Source organism: Lissotriton helveticus, chromosome 3_1 (genome assembly GCF_964261635.1).
Source record: "Lissotriton helveticus chromosome 3_1, aLisHel1.1, whole genome shotgun sequence".
NCBI classification, from domain to species: Eukaryota; Metazoa; Chordata; class Amphibia; order Caudata; family Salamandridae; genus Lissotriton; species Lissotriton helveticus.
This window is the reverse complement of record NC_136061.1, coordinates 1963392633-1963417146: the sequence shown is the minus strand read 5'-3', so window position 1 is coordinate 1963417146 and position 24514 is coordinate 1963392633. Positions and strand designations below refer to the sequence as shown.

Below are 24514 nucleotides of genomic sequence, written 5' to 3'. Positions count from 1 at the left end.
TTTTCAGTCACTACTTTTTTTCATTTTTTAAGCACTCTACGAGAGAGTGTGTGTGCTTTTTAACCTTCTCCCTCATGTACGTCTCCCCTCTATGTTCCTCTTTCCCTCAGTTGCCATTTTTGCTTCCTCCCTGCCCACCTACCTTTTCCCATCTTGTTTTTGAAGAACCTCTTGTCCATTTACTTCTCCAGCCCTGCCCACCTTCCACTGTCTGTTTGCTCTTGCAGCTCCTCCTGCCCTCTTTTGTGCTACCCTAACCCCTCCCACCCGCCATTGTCAACTTGCTGCCCCATCCACCTACCTGTCTTCCATTGTCAGCTTGTCAACCCATTCCCACCTGGTCGCCCTGAGTTGTCAGTTTGCTTTTTTAGCCCCTCCCGGCTGCCCTCAATTGTCTGTGTGCTTCTCTATCCCCATCCACCCTCACTCCAATGTCTGTATGCTTCCTCAGCCCCTTCTGCCCAACTTCTGCTGTCAGCTGGCTTCCCCAGCCCTTCCACCCACCCTCTGTTAGCTTGCTGACCTAGTTCCTTCCACCCATCCCCCATTGTCAGCTTGCTTCCCCATCCCCTCTAGCACTCTACTTGCTTCTCTATCCCCTCTAACACTCTACTTGCTTCCCCATCCCCTCACAGCTGCACTCCTTTGTCCGTGTGCTTCACCAGTCCCTCCAGCTTACCCTCCATTGCCAGCTTGCTGCACCAGTCCCTCCTGTCCACCATTGTCAGCTTGCCATTGTCAGCTTACTTCCCCAGCCCCTCAAGCACTCCTCTTACTTCCCACCCTCTTACAGATGCCCTCTGTTGTCCGTGTGCCCCTCCTGTCCACCTTCCATTGTCAGCTTGCTTCTCCAGCCCCTGCTACCCACCCTCTGTTGTTAGTTTCTTTCCCCAGACCCTTCGACACACCCTCCACTGTCAGATTGCTCTCCCAGTCCCTTCCCCATTCTCCATTGTCAGCTTGCTTCCCCAACCCCTTCCGCCCACCCTTAATAGTCAGCTGGCTTCCCCAGCTCCTTCCACCCACCCTGTTGTCAGCGTGCTGCCCCGGCCCCTCTGTTGTCAGCTTGCTGCTCCATCCCTACACCCACTCTGCATTGTCAGGTTGCTTCTCCACCCCCACCCACTCTCTGTGGTCAGCGTGTTTCCCCATCCGCCCGCCCTCTGTTGTCAGCTTGTTTCCCCATCCGCCCGCCCTCTATTGTCAGCTTGTTTCCCCTTCCCACCGCCCTCTGTTGTCAGCTTGTTTCCCCTTCCCACCGCCCTCTGTTGTCAGCTTGTTTCCCCTTCCCACTGCCCTCTGTTGTCAGCTTGTTTCCCCTTCCCACTGCCCTCTGTTGTCAGCTTGTTTCCCCTTCCCACCGCCATCTGTTGTCAGCTTGTTCCCCCTTCCCACCGCCCTGTTGTCAGTTTGTTCCCCCTTCCCACCACCATCTGTTGTCAGCTTGTTCCCCCTTCCCACCACCATCTGTTGTCAGCTTGTTCCCCCTTCCCACCACCATCTGTTGTCAGCTTGTTCCCCCTTCCCACCACCCTCTGTTGTCAGCTTGTTCCCCCTTCCCACCGCCCTCTGTTGTCAGCTTGTTCCCTCTTCCCACCGCCCTGTTGTCAGCTTGTTTCCCCTTCCCACCGCCCTCTGTTGTCAGCTTGTTCCCCCTTCCCACCGCCCTCTGTTGTCAGCTTGTTTCCCCTTCCCACCGCCCTCTGTTGTCAGCTTGTTCCCCCTTCCCACTGCCCTCTGTTGTCAGCTTGTTTCCCCTTCCCACCGCCCTCTGTTGTCAGCTTGTTCCCCCTTCCCACCGCCCTCTGTTGTCAGCTTGTTTCCCCTTCCCACCGCCCTCTGTTGTCAGCTTGTTTCCCAAACCCCTGATGCCAGCTTGTTTCCCCTTCCCACCGCCCTCTGTTGTCAGCTTGTTTCCCGTTCCCACCGCCCTCTGTTGTCAGCTTGTTCCCCCTTCCCACCACCCTCTGTTGTCAGCATGTTTCCCCTTCCCACCGCCCTGTTGCCAGCTTGCTTCCCCTTCCCACCGCCCTCTGTTGTCAGCTTGCTTCCCCTTCCCACCGCCCTCTGTTGTCAGCTTGTTCCCCCTTCCCACCGCCCTCTGTTGTCAGCTTGTTCCCCCTTCCCACCGCGCTGTTGTCAGCTTGTTTCCCCTTCCCACCGCCCTCTGTTGTCAGCTTGTTCCCCCTTCCTACCGCCCTCTGTTGTCAGCTTGTTCCCCCTTCCTACCGCCCTCTGTTGTCAGCTTGTTCCCCCTTCCCACCGCCCTGTTGTCAGCTTGTTTCCCCTTCCCACCGCCCTGTTGCCAGCTTGTTTCCCCTTCCCACCGCCCTCTGTCAGCTTGTTTCCCCTTCCCACTGCCCTCTGTTGTCAGCTTGTTTCCCCTTCCCACTGCCCTCTGTTGTCAGCTTGTTCCCCCTTCCCACCGCCCTGTTGCCAGCTTGTTCCCCCTTCCCACCGCCCTGTTGCCAGCTTGTTTCCCCTTCCCACCGCCCTCTGTTGTCAGCTTGTTTCCCCTTCCCACCGCCCTCTGTTGTCAGCTTGTTTCCCCTTCCCACCGCCCTCTGTTGTCAGCTTGTTTCCCCTTCCCACCGCCCTCTGTTGTCAGCTTGTTTCCCCTTCCCAGCTTGTTTCCCCTTCCCACCGCCCTCTGTTGTCAGCTTGTTTCCCCTTCCCACTGCCCTCTGTTGTCAGCTTGTTTCCCCTTCCCACTGCCCTCTGTTGTCAGCTTGTTCCCCCTTCCCACCGCCCTGTTGCCAGCTTGTTCCCCCTTCCCACCGCCCTGTTGCCAGCTTGTTTCCCCTTCCCACCGCCCTCTGTTGTCAGCTTGTTTCCCCTTCCCACCGCCCTCTGTTGTCAGCTTGTTTCCCCTTCCCACCGCCCTCTGTTGTCAGCTTGTTTCCCCTTCCCACCGCCCTCTGTTGTCAGCTTGTTCCCCCCTCCCACCGCCCTCTGTTGTCAGCTTGTTCGCCCTTCCCACCGCCCTCTGTTGTCTGCTTGTTTCCTCTTCCCACTGCCCTCTGTTGTCAGCTTGTTCCCCCTTCCCATCGCCCTGTTGCCAGCTTGTTCGCCCTTCCCACCGCCCTCTGTTGTCAGCTTGTTCGCCCTTCCCACTGCCCTCTGTTGTCAGCTTGTTTCCCCTTCCCACCGCCCTCTGTTGTCAGCTTGTTTCCTCTTCCCACCGCCCTCTGTTGTCAGCTTGTTTCCTCTTCCCACCGCCCTCTGTTGTCAGCTTGTTTCCTCTTCCCACTGCCCTCTGTTGTCAGCTTGTTTTCCCTTCCCACCGCCCTGTTGCCAGCTTGTTTCCCCTTCCCACCGCCCTCTGTTGTCAGCTTGTTCCCCCTTCCCACCGCCCTCTGTTGTCAGCTTGTTCCCCCTTCCCACCGCCCTCTGTTGTCAGCTTGTTCCCCCTTCCCACCGCCCTCTGTTGTCAGCTTGTTCCCACTTCCCACCGCCCTCTGTTGTCAGCTTGTTCCCCCTTCCCACCGCCCTCTGTTGTCCGCTTGTTCCCCCTTCCCACCGCCCTCTGTTGTCAGCTTGTTCCCCCTTCCCACCGCCCTCTGTTGTCAGCTTGTTCCCCCTTCCCACCGCCCTCTGTTGTCAGCTTCTTCCCCCTTCCCACCGCCCTGCTGCCAGCTTGTTTCCCCTTCCCACCTTGTTTCCCCTTCCCACCGCCCTCTGTTGTCAGCTTCTTCCCCCTTCCCACCGCCCTCTGTTGTCAGCTTCTTCCCCCTTCCCACCGCCCTCTGTTGTCAGCTTCTTCCCCCTTCCCACCGCCCTCTGTTGTCAGCTTCTTCCCCCTTCCCACCGCCCTCTGTTGTCAGCTTCTTCCCCCTTCCCACCGCCCTCTGTTGTCAGCTTGTTCCCCCTTCCCACCGCCCTCTGTTGTCAGCTTGTTCCCCCTTCCCACCGCCCTCTGTTGTCAGCTTGTTCCCCCTTCTCACCGCCCTGTTGCCAGCTTGTTCCCCCTTCCCACCGCACTCTGTTGTCAATTTGTTCCCCACCGCCCTCTGTTGTCAGCTTGTTCCCCCTTCCCACCGCCCTGTTGTCAGCTTGTTTCCCCTTCCCACCGCCCTGTTGTCGGCTTGTTTCCCCTTCCCACCGCCCTGTTGTCGGCTTGTTTCCCCTTCCCACCGCCCTGTTGTCAGCTTGTTCCCCCTTCCCACCGCCCTCTGTTGTCAGCTTGTTTCCCCTTCCCACCGCCCTCTGTTGTCAGCTTGTTCCCCCCTCCCACCGCCCTCTGTTGTCAGCTTGTTCGCCCTTCCCACCGCCCTCTGTTGTCTGCTTGTTTCCTCTTCCCACTGCCCTCTGTTGTCAGCTTGTTCCCCCTTCCCACCGCCCTGTTGTCAGCTTGTTTCCCCTTCCCACCGCCCTGTTGTCAGCTTGTTCCCCCTTCTCACCGCCCTGTTGCCAGCTTGTTCCCCCTTCCCACTGCCCTCTGTTGTCAATTTGTTCCCCACCGCCCTCTGTTGTCAGCTTGTTCCCCCTTCCCACCGCCCTGTTGTCAGCTTGTTTCCCCTTCCCACCGCCCTGTTGTCAGCTTGTTTCCCCTTCCCACCGCCCTCTGTTGTCAGCTTGTTCCCCCTTCCCACCACCCTCTGTTGTCAGCTTGTTCCCCCTTCCCACCGCCCTGTCGCCAGCTTCTTCCCCCTTCCCACCGCCCTGCTGCCAGCTTGTTTCTCCATCCCCTTCAGTCCTCTGTTGTCAACTTGCTTCGCCATACCTTTTCGCGCTCTGTGTCCATGTGCTGTCCCAGCCCCTCCCGCCCACCCTCCCTTGTTAGCATGCTGCCACAGCCCCTCCATTGTCTGTGTGCTTCACCAGTCTCTCCCAACCATTGTTCCTCGTATGTCCTCTCCCTCCACTGGTGTCCTTTTTTCCTGCCCTCCATCGCTCCCTCCGCATTGCCTTGTTCCCTAACCAACCAACCCTTTTTTTTCTTTCACGTACAAAAGCGCATTAATTAGCGCTGGCCACGTCATAGTGGAGCATTAGCGTTGTCCCCGCTGCTGCAGACCATAGCTAAAAATCATTGCCAAAGCCAATAGCTCTCAGAAGCGGGACCGACTGGCATTGCCAATTCTTGTTTCCACGCGTGTCAGTCCAGCTGATTCAATGGAAACGAAGCAAAACTCCCACTAACAGAGTGCAACAGGCTGTAAACTGAAAGCCCAGCGCTAGAAGCAGAGTGGGTGACAACATTGGCCAGAGGCGCTCCAACGTGACTGTGTGCTATGGATGGATTCCTCGAAAGCACCCTTTGCTGGAATATAGGCTTGTACATAAGTAGCCACATTATGTATGTATGTAGATATTTATTTATTCATGTATCTCTACAAAAGTATTTTTTCCATAGAAAAAAAAACATAAAATGCTTTGCACTGCTCCAGAAGGATCGTTAGCGGTTGTACAGGTATAAAAAATAGAAATAAAATAGGAAACAAAAAAAATACTAGATTCATATATAAAAGAAACATAAAAAGGCACAATAGAAATTGAAAAAAGTGTAAGGTCAAGCACAGACAAACAATAGATAATATTCAGGGAGAACAGACTGGTGAACAAAGAAGTAGAAGAGACGCAGCTCCGAGTTGGCTCAAAGATAAGGTAAACACATTAGAATATCAATTTGAAAAAGTTTTTTTAGGGGCGATCCTATTTTAAGAGATTGTACCTTTACTGTAGTTGCATTTATTACAGTGCTTTAGCCAAGAGCTACACACGTGAAAAGAATCGTTACAAGAAATAATGAAACCGCAATTAAACGCTTGGTTACTTGGGGCCTGATTTAGATATTCCGTTGTGACGGAGTAACCCATCCGCCAAGATCCAAATCAAGCCATGGGTAATGGTTATTTAGATATTTGGAGCAGAAGAGCATTCAGCAAATGTTTGGACGTGGAGAGGTTTGAAACAACTATTGTGAACTGGGAGATCATGCATAGTTTCAATTGCTAGGAGGGAAAAACGAGTAATGGTGAGATCAAGTACAAAATAGCCACTATAACCTGATTCACTTCCACCACTTCCAAGGCAATAGCTCACCAAATTTAGCGTTGCGTGAGACAAAAAAACGCAACACTGTGGTTCAGTGGGCAAGAAACTGCAAGAAACGGCTAGAGGTCCAGGCAAAAACTACTCCATATGGCTAAGACCTTCTTTACAAAGAGTTTGCTAACACACCTTCAACGGCATCCGGCACACCACCCCAGCCCGGCTTCCATCCCTCCCCCAGCAAGCCATTGGCGTGAGACACCGCTCCTCCTCATCGGCAGGATAGCTCATAGAGGCAGCACCACCCATTTCGGGGTGCATTTTACCAAAGGAGTCCAGGGGTACGATAAAAGACATAGCAGCAGAGCCAGGAGCTCAAGAAGGACTACATATTGAAAAAAAGAGAATATATTTTTGGTCGGGACAAAGAGTGCACACATTTAAAGACAAAACAAATGAAGTTGAACCTAACATGAAAAGCAAACAGAGATGATGTTTGAAAGAACTATCCTACAGATTTTACAGACAGACAAGACTTGTTGAAGAAAGTAAAGAGAGGAGTCAAACGTAAACTGAGAATATGCACTTAGGTAGAAAAAGGCAACTGGGAATGTAGAAAGAAGACTGTTGGAAAAAGCAAGGGAAAGGGAGCAGGTATCAATCAGATTTTAAATGAAAGAGCCTTATTAAGTGTGGAATTTCAAACCAGAGGATATCTTGTGCTGCACGATCCTAGTCTCATCATAGATCAGTGGTGGTGAAGGTGTTACTAATGTATTTTAGATAACATGGGAGCGATTCAATCAAATTTACAAGCAGCAGTCATCAAATAGGCCGCAGAAGATTCGATTGAATGTGCTCAAGAAAAGAAGGAAGTGAATCAGCAGAGCACTGTCACCATTAGATCTGGGCAAGACGCAACCCTGGATGGGGATCAGGAGTCCGTAGGAGTGAAACATTATTTAGCTTCTATGAAGAGTTTTTCCGACTGAGGCAGGACTTGAAGATTTTATCAAGATGAGTTTTGAAATTAGGGTCCGAATGAAGAATAAAGCCAAAGGGATTCATAGTGGGCATAATTGGGACGGAAGTCTTGCTGTGAGGAAAACGTATTTTGAACTGGGGTACAGAACATGATCAGAAGTTCAGTTGCAGGACAGACTGCTCAAAAAGTAGAGGCATCCAATTCTCAAGTGCACCAAGACTGTTTCAAAGGTGGCATGCATCTGTATGAGAGTCTCTTGGTGCAATTGTGGTCACACAAAGAGATAGAATTGCGCGTCATTCATCAGCATACTGGCGGACACATACACGCTACGTCAACCACCAACTTCTGTACATAGATGTTAAACAAGGGAGCCAGAATTTCACCCTAAATCTCTCTGCGATGCATAAGAAGAGAAACTCACCTGGAGCTCATCCCTGTATCTGGGCGTTCCTAAAACCAGGAGGTCAGGTAGAAGTCCTGCCCAGACAATGAAGCTTCCCCTGATAGATGCTCGGTCCTGTTTTCTTGGATGGTGGCTAGAGCTGCACTGGAGCACATGCTGTTCATTTCAAGATATAATGCTCGTTAGAATAAGCCCATCGAAGCCTTTAGAACTTAACTGACAATTGCGCTGGCTGCTAAGTCAAGCCTCCATACCTCCTCTGCTTCATGAGGTCAACGGGATTCAGTGTTAAGAAGCACACGGTAGCACCCCTCACCAGCTCTCGATATGCTGAATAGAGTAGCAGTAGCACCAGTTGCTTTTTATGAACCAGCTTCCCAGTTGGGTGCCACACTGATTTAGAGTCTGTCTCTGCTGAGCCGGGCAGAGTAGTCATGATATTGTTCCACATAGAAAATATTTATAGTTGATTGAATCTATCCTTTGAGAGGCGTTGAGAACCACTTGTTGGCATGACCACCAATCCCCATGCGAAAGGAGAATGTGGTTAACAGAGCCCAGTGGTCTACAGATTCAAACACCACCAAACGATTTAGAAAAATGAGCAAATAGGTAGCCCCAAATCCAGCATCCTAATGCCGCCAACCACCACCTTCAGGGGACCGTCAGTGTGCGACAAACCAGACTGATGATAGAGACCAAGAAAATTTTAATCACTTCAGTTTTTTTTCATCTGCAAAGCTTCATAGATTCCAAGGCTGACTCTTTGTAGTCCTGCTTAAGGTGAATTCTCCCACAGTTAAAGCTCCGAAACATGAAATGTGACTTACTCTGACCCTGCCTTACAGGCCATTAAGAGGCAGCGTCCCGCTGGGTATTCATAGCAATTTACTTCAGACAAGTCTACCAAAGTACCGAACCTTTGAGAAGGGAATATTGTTATACCTTTATATTATAGCCAAAATATTGAGGACCAATCTATTGAAACGTAAGGTATGTAGAGATTTTCTATGCATAGGTCACATATATGTACTGTGTGTGTAAGTGTGTGCGCACACTCGCACACCTCCAAGATCTATAGATGTGGAGTTAGGCATAGTCAATCTATACTTCCTTATAAGAACTTACTTACCTTTGCATATTTCGGCACTTGATATCACATAACGGTAAAATTATATTCCTGTACTAGATATTGGAGTGAACATCCACCAACGTATAGAAATGCAGCCCCCCCTGAGAACTAACCCCCGCAGTGAATAAGGAAGGAGAAACCCCCTCATTGCAATCCAGGTCATGCTTCTCAAGAAATCAATGCACATTGGCGGAAGGCATTGCAATGTGTGGAGACATTCAACCGGAGAACATCCCCTGGAGCAGCCTCCTGCTTCACAGTCCATCAGGATGATGGATCTCTCAGAGTTCAAAGGTTAGGGCCACGCGAGCCCCTCCCCTCCAACCAGAGGGAAGCCTGTGAAGCCCACAGAACCCTCTCTACCTTAGCAGCAGTCGGACAACCACTGACAACCGAAAAGATTCAGTGATCTGAGGGTAGAAAGAGGGAATCCCACCTAACACAATGGATCAACCCCTTACAAAATGCAAGCAGAGGCAGTTCCAGCTCTGATGGGTGGGGGGAGCGCTCTAGCAGTCTCTGCCTACATCAGCAGCTTTGTGAGAAATGCAAGGTCGGGTGGGCAAACACTGGTTAAGCAGGCTGCATGTGAAGGCTGACTGGTTACCGACCACCATGGCTGAAGAGAGTCCTGGCCAGCAGCCATCCCTAGGCAAACCTCGGGTGCCTGACAGCAGCACAAGCGTATGGCCCAGGCCTAGCACAGAACAAGACAGCAACACAGCTTCTTCTTCTGCAAGATCACTTGACGCATGCACAGACCTCTCTTTATAGAGCTCACAGCAACTATTTACCCAACTTGATGATGGTCAACTTTCTGCAAATCCATGAGGATAAACAGACACTAGAACCAATAGGCCCAGGGCACATCACAGAGAGCATACGACTCCTGAGGTGAGGGATCCTGTGACGTCAGCAAGGTGAAAGAGCAACACGAAGTAGAGCTATCAACTGGAAATCTCTTCGTGCACAACTATATGGGCCAAATCAGTGGGTTTATTGATCCGGGAGCTGGGTAACAGAAGGCAACTAGAGTTCGTGCCAGGCCTTCAGCATATCTAGAGCTACCAATTGGTATAGTGTACAGAATGACCTCGACTTGAGGCAGAGGAGGTATGGAGGACTGGCGTAACAGCCAGCACAATTGCCAGCAAGGCTCCTAACACCCTAGAGGGCGTGCTCTCCTTAGACATGCATCTTGAAATGGTGAGAATGTGCCCTAGTGCTGCTCTGGCCACCATCCAAGAATATGGGACCCAGTCACTCATTAGGAGAACGGCCTGTCTCTAGGCAGGACTTCTACCCGACACTCCAATCTTTGGAATGCCCAATTTCAGGGCTGGCCTCCAAAGCATAAAATGTTGACTAGGAAATGAGACAAGGAAACTGGCCAGGTTGGTCTAAAGTGACCCCAAACTTCACTAGAATTCTACAGAATAGAGAGAGTGAGATCCCTGGGACATTACAAAACAGAAAATCCCACCTTCCCAGGGAAATTGATATCACCATATGCCGGTGCACTGGTGAGCGGAGAGCATGTAGTTTGTTCTCTCTTTGCACACTTCAGTGGATCTGTCTGGAAGGGAAGGTTTTATTCTATGTTGAAGGTCTAGAGGCATAACTCGTGCTACCAGTTGAGAAGTCAAAGGCCCCCATTACAAGTTTGTCGAATAGGGTGTGGTATTTACCACACGCAGAAAATGTCATACGTCAGGGTGAGGTATTTACCACGTGTGGTAAATACTTAGTATTTCGAGTTTTTAAAAAGAAAAATGAGCATAACATGCAGAATTGTTTTTAGCACACTGAAATCCGCATGTTTTGCCTTTCTTCTGGGCCTTTTCCCATGATACATTTCAGTAGGTTTGACCTGCTAGAATTTATCAGGTGAAAACTGTCGGGATGTGATAATTATCACACGATTCGTAATTTTGATCTAAAGAGCGCATGGGGGAACAGGGAAACTACATAGGCGGTCAGTAACTTTGGCTTCATATACTAATATTGACCATTTTTGATAGCTCTTGTGCCTCCTACTAGTTTCTGTTTCCTGTACAGCATCCTTTTCTTTTATTACACCAAAAGTCTTATTGGATTTTTACACTTTGATGTTCCATTGTAAGTGGGCTAACATATTACCTTTCAGATGTGCTTTGACTACTTGAGTAAGGTGGAATCTCTAGTTTGTTGTTTGCTGAATGGTTTCAGAGCTCAATCCAACATGCTACCTTTCTAGGAAGCGCATTCATCTGATCCTGCATTTAAAGCCTAAGGAAATGTGTCAATACTGTTATATCTGCCACAACGTTTTTCTGATTCTTTTCAACATAATTTCGGTATGTTGTTCTTTCCAAAGGTGGTCTCCATATTTTGTTGATATCAGCCTGCCATTTTCTGCTTTATTTCCTTGAACCATGAGAAAGAAGGCCAATGAAAAAAGTAAAGCCGAAATAAGTTACGAGTACTTTTCATGACCCAGAATCTTACTATGTTTTGTGACATTCCATAGAGTTTCATGTCAAGCCACCCTATGCTTGGTTCACTCAACGGTATGCTTTGTTTGGGTATTAGACAGCATTATTAGATGTCAGGGTTAGGACTTCATAAGCCCAGAGATTGCAAGAGTTGTGATAGATCCTACAAAAAAAGCTTAGAGAGTCACAGTAGTTGACCGACTGGAAAGGGGGACTAACCCTCATTATAAAGCTTCCCATGAGGATAACCCCGATGGAGGTTAATGAAGCTTTTAAATATACTGGCATTTCCCCCTCTAGAAAAGAGATTTAGGTATGGATTTAGTGTTTGGCAGATGGGTGACAAATATCCTATCTGTCTTATTAAAAGTACAATAGAACATAATGCCCTTGAAATAAGGTGGACAAGATATCCATCACGTTTGTGATGGAGTAACCCATCTGCCAAATTCTAAATCAGGCCCTTAGTGTCATAACTATACCACTTTCTGAATGGGTACAGGTCAAGGTTCTTGAGGGTTTCTTGTTAACTTCTGCTTCTTGGCTTTCTGGAACATGAATTCCTTATGACTGAGAACCTGAATGTCAATAAACACTTCCTTTAATTTCTGTTTGTGGAGTTATAAGTCTCTGTGCCTTAAAGGGTAGGAAGGAGGAGTGCAGTAACTCATTGCCATCAGTGTCAAATGGAAGTCAATCAATGTGTAAGTTTTGATGATGAATGGTTCTCAATGACCCCAATTATCTTTGCCACAACATCCCAACCCAGCAGTTAGTTTTCATTGTAGAAGGAAGACGTAGGACTCAGAGGAAGCTGACTATCTGCTTCCAATCAGCAAAACCAGCTCTAAGTCCCACGGATGAAATTAAAGTAATTAATGAAAGTACAGAATTAATGGAAATTTAATTAGTGTTCATTGCCATCCATTAGACAGCGCGATGCAGCTGGGGCATGTTTTGCTGGTGTATACAACACTCCTGTCTCCTTCCACATGAATGGGTCTTATTTTAATTCGAGGATGCTCATTGCACTGATACATCTGACTCAGCCCCCGAAGACCACCCACTAATAGTCCAGGTGCAATGTGGGAAAACTAAACAATATGTGCATTGGAAACATTGCACACATGGTTTGGAATTTTCGACACTCTACCATTAATAATTAACTAGACATTTCCTGACTGCTTATGTATTTGAGCTGCTGAGTCAGCATGTGTCTTAAGTGTGCATATCTCTGTGCATGCCTGTTTGCGTTTTTCAGTATGTGCATCTGGGTGCTTATGTGTAGGTCTATGTAACACTCAAAGACTGTATGTGCGAACATAAATGCCTTTTGTGTGTGTATCTGAGCTTTATGTGTGGTGTGCATTTGAGTTTGTGTCTACGCCTACATATCTATGTCTAGATCAGAGGTCTTCAAATATGTTCGCTCTGAGGCCTCCTAAGCAAAGGTTTTGAACTCAAGCCCCCCTCCAAAACTTTCTGCAAGGAATGGGGAAGTTGGAAGGGCAGAGCTGAGCTCCAAGGGCGGGGCTTATGAAATCATTTCAGGGGTTCTTTTTCTGTAGCTCATAATCTACACTAAATGCGAGACTTATAACAGAGCAAATGCATAAAAAAACAGAAACTTACCGGAAAGTACTGCTTTTCATAGTTGAGGCATTGTGAGCACCATCACACTCCTGCAGCCTTATACAGCTGCACCTGCTGCCCCAATGACAACTGTAGCACTGACCAGCAGGTTGTCTCCTCTGCCTTATAACCTCTTCTTTACCATGCTTGGTCATCATGCAAATCTTAAAACAGGGTCTATCTTTCATAAAGAAAATGAGATTCCACATGTTGCACCCTCTTTGCTGCAAAGGTGCCCTCAGCCCTAAGGCAAGGAAAATGGGCTCTCATTCCCTGGGGTCTCAGTGCCTCTGCACATACTTCACTTAAGATATATTCTGTCTTGCAAAGTGAGCGATCTCCTCTGCCCTTCATTAAACACATACCTCACCATTGTGCTCCACCCCTCTCCATTCTACTGCCATCTCTCTGAGGCCCAAGGTAAGCTGTCTTCTCTGCTTCAATGTTCCCCTTCCTTAGGCCACTGCTTTGAAGTACAAACAAGGGTGCACTGAGTTCTTATGACTGATTTAGAGATAGGAAAGCAGCCATAACTGTGGTTTCCTTGGCCCCTCACATGGCCTCTAAAATAATGCCTCACGGCCCTGGGCCCCGGTGCTGCTGCACCTGTAGCACCAATCATATCTATAGTCCTGTGATGCAGAGAGTCTCTTCTGCCCCCTCCACTGGGCCATTACTTTTGGGTCTGGGGACAAAGCAGGCCACCTACCCCGTCGTGTACCAACTAGAACACTGCACCCCCACCACCCTAAGGCAAATGGGCCACCATACCCCTTTTTGGTAGTAAGACATCCCTAATTGGGAATGCAGTAGCCCTCACACATCTGGCATCAGTCCTACTGCACCTATTGCACTAACATTAGTGCTGGCCCTTAAGAAAATGAACCTCCATAACCTGCCCGTTCCCAGGAAGCTATCTCTGTCCATTTATTAACAAACACTTTACCCCCGCCACAACCCCCACATGGCGCTCCTTTCTCTGTGCCATCTCTGTGCTGTTATCCATAGATCTTGCTCCCTTCCTCTTTCTCCTGGGCCACTACTCAGAGGCCCCAGCAGTCCAGATAATCACAGGTCTCCCTCTGAATGCCACCATGCTGGTCTCCTCCCTTCCACGTAGAGTGCCTTTGTTGAAATGACACTTATTAAAATATCTGCACTAGGTGCTGTAGTACTAAAATATATATTTTTGAAAACACTTGTTTATATTAAACTCAAAGGCCATGATTCACAAAGAATCTCCGCACACGGGGCGGAGACTTCGCCGTTGGAGAGGGATCTCCATACTCGTAGTGCAGTGCGGATATACCACCACGAGTGCAGCGATCCCACTACGACCGAAGAGCCTCCGCCCCGCGTGCGGAGGCTCTTTGTGAACCAGGGCCTAAATCATTTTGCAGCAAACCTAGCTTATGCTGTGTGCAAAACAATTTTAAAATGACTTGCATATTCACAGTACTTTCTGTCACAGTCGGAGACCTCGTAGTACTATAGGTTCACAAGCTACCATTCCCCACTGTGCCAACCGGGATTCAAGTTGGTGACTCTGTGGTCACACACCAAGAGAACTGCAGGGATCATATTACGTGTGTGGGGTTTCATAATGTAAAAAAGTGCATTCACCCCACCAATTAGCTTAACTTGTATAATTTAAATTGACTGCACTCTTTTATATGCACTTACATGAAGGCAAAGAAAACCAACATAAGGGATAGAGAATATTTTACTCTATTTAGCCACATCTTTTACTCGTTTCCCACACTCATTGTGACTTTAAGTGCACATGGGGAAGGATCAATCCCTTCCCCATGAGCACTTAGAGTCACAGCTCCGATACCTTTTTTATGCACTTCAACAGCAGTATGTAAATAAAGACAGCCTGGAAATGTGCCAAATAAACAAATTCATGCTTCCAGGCCATCTTCACTTGCAAGTACTTACAGAGGCATAGTCGCCCCATCAGGCATACTGACATGGACCCCCAGGGAGGGCGGGCCCTACAATATGAAGACTTTTGGTCTAGATGTAAAAATGTTTTCTGAGTGTCTGTGTCCATATGTCTACAAATGTGTCTGTATCAACTGCTATATGTCTGTTTATAAATGTGTGTTTATGTATCTGGGTCTGTTCATTTGTTTGTGTACAGGGCCAATTTTATACAGTAACCACATAGGCCGATTGCTAAAACACCCCCGCTTGCTGGGGCAGGTGTGGTACTCGAATGTTGTTGTCAGAATATCATCCGACATACACATCATCTTCTGAATATCGTTTACAAAAATATTGCTCCATTGAAGCTAGTAATAGAAAATCTTCACTCAGTGGGATGATGATTTTTGTAAACAATATTTAGAGCATGATACTTATGTCAGACGACATTTCTGATCATGATATTCTGACACACAGCTGCTAGGGAGCTGCTTCATCCACCGCATAATCCTGGAGTGTTTTGCAGGTCTGGGGCAGCATGTACATAAAGAAGGGGGGGTGGTGTGCGTCAAACATGAGCACCAAGATACACTGAGACATCCCTGCTTGTGTTTAAGGCTCTTGTAAGCATTGGAAGTTAATCTGAGTTCCTCCCTGCATGCGCTTGCTGGATTTGTTCACTTATATGTGTATGTTTAAGACTGATTATGATTAAGTATGTGCGCCTGCCTGTTTCCTGCTGTTCGTGTTTCTTTATGTGTGTTTCTGAATGGGGTTGTACGCATTTGCATGGTCATGCCTATCTGTGTCTGAGGATCTGTGTCTGTGTGTGAAATTTGGAATATAATGGAGGCCACTGAGACATGCATTGGGAACCCTGTTCTAGCTCTAACAGGCATTACACTCCAGACCTGCCTCATCACTCTGTTCTTCAAGTAGTAGAACCCACGTGTGTCTGTCCATCCCCTCCACTGCTGCTCCACGAGGTCCCATGTTTCCATTATTGGCCTGATAAACTTGATGTATCCCCCACCCTCAATCTGATAAGACTGACACCGGTCGAACAAGGAGGATGTTTGCATTGTGCTCATGTATGAAATAATAATCATCACATGCACCACACATAGTACAAACATCTTCCCTCCAGACCGTCTAAATAACAGCCCGCACCAGCTCTCAGGCTTCATTCGAGATCCATATTTCAAATCTTTTCACAACAGTGACCCACCTGATTCTGGCAAAGCAGGTCAGTATTCAATGCCTTCTCACTGACTGCTATAGTTCGATTCAATCATATGTGGCAGCTGTCTGTACTTCAGGTCTGCAGCAGCCCTAAACCTATCATGCCGCAACCAGACTATACCAAGCTGCCATACCCCTCTGCCAATGTACCTGATCCCTGATCTCTGCAACATCATCAAAAGATTTGGAATCGCAAAACTGATCTGGAAGCAAATCCTCATTTCGACCAGGAACAAACCTGGCTCTAGACACCTTCCAGACCCTGCCGATGGGCCTCAATCCTGCACCGTGCTGATAGCACGCCCTACTATAGCCGTCCTGGCCACCACCAATAACCTGATGCATGTTTCATGATTCTGAATGGAAGTGCCCTAGCTGGCTTCCATGTGTTTACTCCCTCAGTGGCTTAACATAGCCCCCCCCCCCCCCCCGCAGCCTCTGCGGTGCTGGGGTGGGAGCTAAGCTCCAGGGGCCCCCTCAGCACAGTACCCTGGCCTGAGAGCTCCTGGTTGAGTCCGGAGGTAGGTCCGCCCATTTAAATTGTAGGGGGGCCCCTTCAAGTTTCGTAATGACACTGGACTCCCTCCCACATAGCACTGTGTGTGCAGCTGAATGGTAGCCTGCATTGCCTTGTAATATGCAAGTGCCGCTCACATCCCAATGGCTGACGTTTTACGCTGGGCTGAGTGACTGAGCGGGTTCATTTCACAATAATCATTGCAATGGAGTCTCGGTCACTTCCGGTGAAGAACCCGAACCCACTCCTCTCCCCAATCTGCCTTCGCACCTGTTATTGTTCTTCAGCTTGATGTGCTCGGTGGGTTCCAGCGTTTGACCGTTCTTCAGCCACACAATCTGAGGTGGCGGCTCCCCCTGGGCCTGGCAGGTGAAGATGGCGGTGGTCCCCACTGGGCGGGATATGGACTGAGGGTGTTGCAGAAACTCTGCAGGGGCTGCAAAGAAGACAAAAAGAGAACCTGAGATTAGACATAGCACCAGCAGCTCTCAATTTTGCAGTTTGACCAGTACATTCATTTATTTGGGATCGTTTCATTATAAGGATATTTGTTCATATTCAAAATGGGTCCTGGTGCAGTTAGAGCTTAAATCGGTGGCGGCTCCTCCGCAATGGCAGAGGAGCGTTGCCTCACTGCCTGGCTCAGAGCCAGCAAATTAAAAATAAAACTATGTTCTAGCGTCGTTTTATTTTCGTTTGCCAGCTCTGAGCCAGCTTGTGCAGGGAGGGGCGGGGGCACGGGAGGAGGAGTGTTATGTTTACTCCCTAAGTGTGCATATGTGTTTGGTTGGCCGTCTCAGGCCGACCAAAATACACATGCGCACTTCGGTTTCTCCAGCCCGGCTGCATTGAACAGCCAGGCTGTAGAAACACCCACATACTCCCTGGCCTGAGGGGAGAGTCTTTTCAGCCCACTCAGGCCAATTCCTGTGCTGCTCTACTAGCATGAGAGCAGTGTGGGGATTGGATGAGAGTCTGCCCCAGGGGATGGCTGGACCAGGAAGAGAAGAAGAAGCACGACGCAGGAGGCGGCTTCAGATAAGTGCTTATATTTTTATATATTCTAGCACCCCCTCCCCCCCACTTGCGGGTTATGCCCCCCTGAGCTCCCCCTCCAGCGTTCCCTCAACACGCCTCACCACCCTTTGTTTGTGGCAGCCGCCACTGGGTTAAATTTTACTGTTGTTTACCTTTGGTGTCCCAGGGTCGCACGTACTTGCACTTCAATCATATAATCAAATTACTCTATTTAAGCACTCGATTCTTCAGTCTCCCAATTCCAGTTTATAAATGGACATGGAAAGCACTGTGAGTTATTTGAACTTATAGTTGCACGCAATAAAATTACCTCAAATTGAAACTACAGCCTACCTACGGTGTGCAAGGTTTCGGCAAGGCATGTATTTTCGCCAATATTTTTGTACTCTATATTTTCACATGATCCTTCTCAGACGATATCCAGCCATGGTGGGTAAGATCATAGACTGGGATGTGTTAACCTGCCACCCATGGCAAGGAGGCCCTAGACTTTGAGTGTAATGGAGGCGTTGGCTGGAAGAGTACAGAGTACCCAGTGCAAAGGTGTGCAAGGCATTTGTACCAAAGTGAGGACCAGAAAAAACCCTGATGTGCTAAGACTTGTTTCAGGGAGCCTCACTCCTACGACGTGGGAGGTGTCTGTGGGGCTTACTCTTGTGTAAATGGTCGCTTCCAGGGTTGCATCGCGGTCACTAACTTCGAGGTCAATGGTGATCTTTCCTTTGTTGAAGGTCACAGGTATGTGCAGGAGAGCAGGGGTCTGATTTAGAGATTGCCGGATGTGCGGTCAGTCACTAAGGTGAGGGATACCCCGTCCGCCTCATTTTAAGTCAATTATATCCTGCTGCGATTGTAATAAGGAGGACAGGATATCCTACATGCCTGTCAAGCTCTAAATAAAGCCCAGGTCAATGTATTTATTTATTAACTCACTTCTCCTTGCCAGTCTACTGGATTCATTGTACAAAGAAAACAAGCATTTGCAATGCAATCGGTCTCGCCTTTGGGACCTTATATGTATTTAGCTATGCAGCACATCAGCCTAGGTGCTGAAACATCTACTGTTCTTAACATGGAGGGAATTTAAGCGCCAAACTGCGTGACACGCCAGGTATGGGAACACATGGAGAGAAATATTGCCTTTCAGCAGGAAATGGTATAGTCCAAAGCTCTGTTTTTAAAATAAAATCAGGGCCTTCAGTGGTCATATCACTGAAAATGCAAGATTTGAATAAAATATTGTCTACGGGTGCACATGGAAGACAGTTTCTATGGACTGGAATCTAGAGAATGCTAAAGTGATTCTGGTATTGTATTGACCTCTGCTGGTTGTTTTCTATCAAGAAAGTTAAATAGAGGCAGGTGCCAGAATTTTTTTTTAAAAGAAAGTACCTCAGCAGAAAGCAATTATGGTATTTTTCTATCAAGACAGTTAAATAGAGGCAGTTGAACAAGCAGAAAGCAATTCTGGTATTTTACTGACCTCTACTGGCTGTTTTCTATCAAGACAGTTAAATAGAGGCAGTTGAACAGAAAAAAAGTCCCTAAGCGGAAGCAGGTAAGTCCTAGGGCTGATCTCCAGAGCCCACAAAATACATACACATATAAGTATATACTAAAGTATATACAAGAGGTCTCGAATGTTCAACCTAAAAATATGTGGTAAAGCCACCCATCTTAGTGCTACTGTTATGTTATGTTATGTTAGGGATTTTTATATAGTGCTCGAATCACCCGGGGGCATCTCGGGGCTTTACCTAGCAAATACAGTGAGGACAGGATGTGGAAACATGAAGACGGATGCGGTTAGAACAAAAAAGTTTTCAGGAGTTTCCTGAAAGTCAGATAGGAGGTACATTTTCCCAAGGGTAAGGGGAGCTGATTCCAGTATTTTGGGGCAACATAGAAAAATGCTCTTCCACCGGTACGCACGAGACGAATACGTGGAATCTTCAATAGAGCTAGGGAGTTGGACCTAAGGTTGCAAGCTGAGATCTGCGGACAAGCAACTTTTGAAGGTATTTGGGGCCCCTGCCTTCCAGAGCTTTAAACGTCAGACAGCAGATCTTAAAGAAGGAGCGTTTTTTTTTGGGCAGCCAATGTAGTTTCTTCAATAGGGGGAGTGATGGGGAACCAGAACGACAATTTTTGTATCAACCTCGAAGAACCACCCCACGTGATTCACGACTGTGAGTTCGCTGTTCCTTACAGGTTTCCAGCAAGCAAACTGCTACCCCACCTCACTGATGGATATTAGCAGGCAGAAGAAACGATGGGCTGTTACATTTCCTATGACATGGCTGTGCGCAGACGGCTGCCAGGACGGTTCCTGAGCTTCTGGTCTCTGGCCTTTCAAGCAGCCTTGTCAGAGGGAGAGAAATGGCTTTCGTGCTTGAGCAGCTAAGCCCCTGCCTGCAATCCTCGACTGTGCAGTAAATCTGCTAAGGACCCATGGCAGGCCTCGGCGGAGCGCTTCACCTCCTTCAGCACAGCCCTGATACAGCCACACTCAGGAGAACCGAGAGGATTTACAAGTATCCTTCTGTAGCCGGCCTCGTACTGTCAAATGGATGCATCCCTTGCGATCTATGACGTGGCTTGAGAACCGACCCCTCCCACACTTCAACAGGGTAATATATCCCATAAGACAGGACGAGCTGGCTACACAGGGAGCAGGCTTAACTTGAACGGCATGCAATGGCAGAGCAGTCATGTGCTTTTCTGCCCTCCTACGCAGGCAGAGTAGAGGGAGTCCATAGGGAAGACAGGCAGGCCAGCCAAGGAACCCGACGTGTTGGTACAAGAAATATTTTTTGTGTTACTTCATTAATAACCTCATATTTTTTATGTTACTTAATTAATAACCTCTTTATAGCACAAAACAAAGGTTTTGGCACTTCATGGAGTGTTTATTACCGGGAAACAACCTTTACAACGCAACTTTCACAACGCAACATCCATTACAACGCATGCAATTACAACGCAACCATTACAACGCATGACACTACAACGCACACCACTACAACGCATGTCATTACAACTCAGTCATTACAACGCATACCATTACAACGCATAACATTACCATCCAACACTTACCCTACTGTTGCACTCCCCTGGAGTTAGAATAGTAATTTTTACCCCTACACTATCCAACACTTACCCTACTGTTGCACCCCCTGGAGTTAGAATAGTAATTTTTACCCCTATACTATCCAAAACTTACCAAACATGCAATGTAATGTTATGCGTTGTAATGGTATGTGTTGTAAAGGTATTATGTGTTATAATGGAATGCGTTGTAAATGTAGTTTTTTAAATTTCATTGTAATGGCATGCGTTGTAATGGAATGCGTTGTAATGGATGTTGCGTTGTAAAAAATGTGTTGTAAAGGTATGCATTGTAAAAGTGTGCGTTGTAACGTCATACATCCTTTATTACCACCCAACAATACCAAAGTTATAAACCTCAGAAACATGAAAAATTAAGCAAAATCGGCCAAGGATCCAATGTATGTTCTTCTGCCTGTTACATGCAGCTGTTTGCAGTGGATGCAAAACTCGGAGGCACTTTATCTTAGGACCCGAACCACCCCACATTACACAGGGGTCTCTGCAACAAAAGCATTCACTATTCACCTATTTTACTTGGAATGCAAGTTTTTAATATTACATTACAAGCATTGTGTGTGAGCAGGCAAATTAAATCTGAAAGTTATTTTTGATCATTCAAACCTTTGACTAGAGATTACAGAGAACTCTGCCTCCAACGAGTGCGTCAACCACCAGAGCTATTCGTCACCAAGAGCCCGCATTATTTACAGCACTTCACAATAGCACAGCATGAAGAAAGACTTCACAAACCAGTCCTTCACACAGCGGCTTCTGAATGAAGGAATACCAGTCGAAAGTGCGACCATCCTCGCCGCTGCTGCGTTCAGACTGTACACCAAGCAGGCATTACCACACAGACCCCGTCCCTTTCACAAAAACACTGTCGTATGGGTGACACCTGAGGTCAATAAACCATGCAGTGTATTGATTCGTGGACTGGCCAGATTAAAAACAGTTGACAACTTGCAATGTCAAGTTGTGATACCAAAACACGCAAAAGCCGGTTCTTGTGAGCCAATGACTCAGAAAAAACCAGCTTGTACAAATGAAGGTTCCAGAAGAAAAAGCAGTGCAAAAAAAATGTGTGTATGATTTGGCATTGCAGAAACATGCCACTCTTTCATCAAATGCCCAGCATCCCCCAGTGACCCATAACAAGCTGAATTATGTTTTTATTCTGTACAGTGCCCCTAAAAAAACAGCTGTGACACGGCCCTATTTCACCTCCAAAAATGTAATTACCGGTTAAGCAGGGGGGGTAAATTCAATTTCAACCGACGTGCAAAAAGGCCATTTCGTATGCGCTGAAAAGCCATAACGCTGAATAACGGCTGCGCAATTATTAATGTTCCTTCTTTTTAAATGCATTAATGGGTTTTGCTGTGATCACAGGGGGGGTTATGGGGAGGGAGCCCGTGTTTCCCGCTGGGAATTTATAGTCAAAGTCACACCATTGGCACCGCCAATTAACGCTGGACAAAGGGATAGACCAGTAATTTTCATTTCTATGAACTGTTAGGAGGCACAAAATTATGTTTAAATTACTTTTTGCACGCCACTTTTTACCCCTACTCCCTAACCAACAAACTGAAGGGGATTGTTGGGAGGCTTCATGAACATTACATGTACAGTTAACGTGGTAGCGTTAACAGGGCTTCAAAGTCACAAGCCTTTATTTAGCAAGGAGTGCTAAACAAAACAAGCATTTGCAATGCAAAAGGGTTCGCATTACTGATAGTTTGAGGTATTGGTGTTGCACATAATAATGCAACGCCCATAGCTCATACTTTCAGTATTGTGAGACCTAGTGCATAGCAAATGATGGCATAGTGAGCCAGGAACAAGGATTATATGACTCAGTGAGGTACTGCTAGCTGCTCCTAGAGCTCCCTAGTGAGTAAGGCACAAACACTGCATGTCTAGCTGCAGTACTGCAAGCTGTTCCTAGAGGTCCCTAGTGAGCAAGGCACCAGCACTGCTCGTCTAGGTGCAGCACCGCAAGCTGCTCTTACAGGTCCCTACTGAGCATCATAAACTTTGAAGATGTGGTAAATCCACCCTACCAATAATGCATTGCAGGCAAGACAGTACCACAAGTACATTCAAATAGCTATGTCGATGTATAACAATTTGTAGCTTCGAAATGTGACAAAAGAATTATATTAATTCCGGACTAGGTAAGGTTGTACTCTATGTAGAGCTGATGATGGGAAATGTACAGAATGTCTTATATAGATGTGAGATGTGTCGGTGCAGCACCACAAGATGCGCCTAGGTGTCCCTAGTGAGCATCATAAACTTAAAAGATATGGTAAATCAATCTTACCCATATTGCACTGGATGGAAGACAGTACCCTAGTACATTCAATATATACAATTAGTAGCTTTGTAATGTGAGAAAAGAATTATTATATTATTCTGGATTAGATTGTACTCTATGTGGAGCTGATGAAGGGAAATTTATAGTGTTCTAACATAGATGTGTAGGTGCAGTACCGCAAGCTATGTCCCTAGTGAGCATCAAACGTTTGGTCACATATGGTACTCCCCTAATGCTTTGCATGCAAGACAGTACAACAAGTACATTCAAATAGCTATATCTATATATATAATTAATAGCTATGAAATGTGAAAAAATAATTATTACATTAATTCAGGATTAGGTTGTACTCTATGTGGAACTGATGAAGGGAATTTATAGAAGGTCTAACATAAATGTGAGATGTGTAGGTGCAGTACTGAAAGCTGCGCCTAGATGTCCCTAGTGAGCATCAAACTTTTGGTCACATATGGTACTCCCCTAATGCATTTCATGCAAGACAGTACCACAAGTACAATCAAATAGCTATGTCCTTATATACAATTAATAGCTGTGAAATGTGACAAAACAAGTGTTATATTAATTCTGATTAAGTTGTACTCTATGTGGAGCTGATGAAGGGAAATTTATAGAAGGTCTAATCAGGGCCAGACAGGCTACCGGGCAATTTGGAATGCTGCTGAGCTGGGGGCTGATTTCGTTAATGGGGACCTGCATGAGCTAAATGAAATTTGTTTTGCTTTCAGTATTTCGAAGCAAACATAGGTCTCCATAAACGAAATCAGCCCCTACTGCAGTAAAATCAGCCTGCAGCTCGGCAGCATTCCAAACTGCCCGGTAGCCAGTCCGGCCCTGGGTCTAATATAAATGTGAGATGTGTAGGCGCTGTACCACAAGCTGCAACTAGATGTCCCTAGTGAGCATCATAAACTTAAAAGATATGGTAAATCCATTGTATCCATATTGCATTGCATGGCAGACAGTACCCTAGTACATTCAATATATACAATTAGTAGCTAATATAAATGTGAGATGTATAGGTGCAGTACCGCAAACTGCGCCTAGATGTCCCTAGTGAGCATCATAAACTTTAAAGATATGGTAAATCCATCTTACCCATATTGCATTGCATGGAAGATAGTACCGTAGTACATTCAATATATGCAATTAGTAGCTTTGAAATGTGACAAAATAATTATTATATTAATTCCGGATTAGATTGTACTCTATGTGGAGCTGATGAAGGGAAATTTATAGAAGGTCTAACATAGATGTGTAGGTGCAGTACCGCAAGCTGTGCCTAGATGTCCCTAGGGAGCATCAAACGTTTGGTCACATATGGTACTCCCCTAATACTTTGCATGCAAGACAGTACCACAAGTACATTCAAATAGCGGTATCTATATACATAATTAATAGCTTTGAAATGTGACTAAGCAATTATTTTATTATTTCTGATGAAGTTGTACTCTATGTGGAGCTGATGAAGGGAAATTTATAGAAGGTGTAATATAAATGTGAGATGTGTAGGTGCAGAACAGCAAGCTGCACCTAGTACAAAAAAACTATTGATGGACAGAATGCAGAACAATGTCATACATTCACCACAGTACAGAGATTTGGGCCTAAATCCATAGTTTTTTTGCTCACCCTGCCATTCCAGTTTTGACCCAGCCATATGCAAATCAGTCTTGACCCTGAGCCCAATGGTAACAGTCCAGCCCGAACTGCCAG

At 46.9% G+C, this 24514-nt stretch overlaps 1 protein-coding gene across 1 annotated transcript in view; it reads right to left on the bottom strand.

Annotated features, from left to right (window-relative positions):
- Positions 1 to 24514, bottom strand: part of IGDCC3 (immunoglobulin superfamily DCC subclass member 3) — a 362029-nt gene that overhangs the window by 32680 nt on the left and 304835 nt on the right. Inside the window, exon 7 of the mRNA XM_078683466.1 lies at positions 16582 to 16747. Within this exon, the coding sequence (XP_078539592.1) occupies positions 16582 to 16747 (166 nt within the window). The remainder of the gene's footprint in view (positions 1 to 16581; positions 16748 to 24514) is intronic.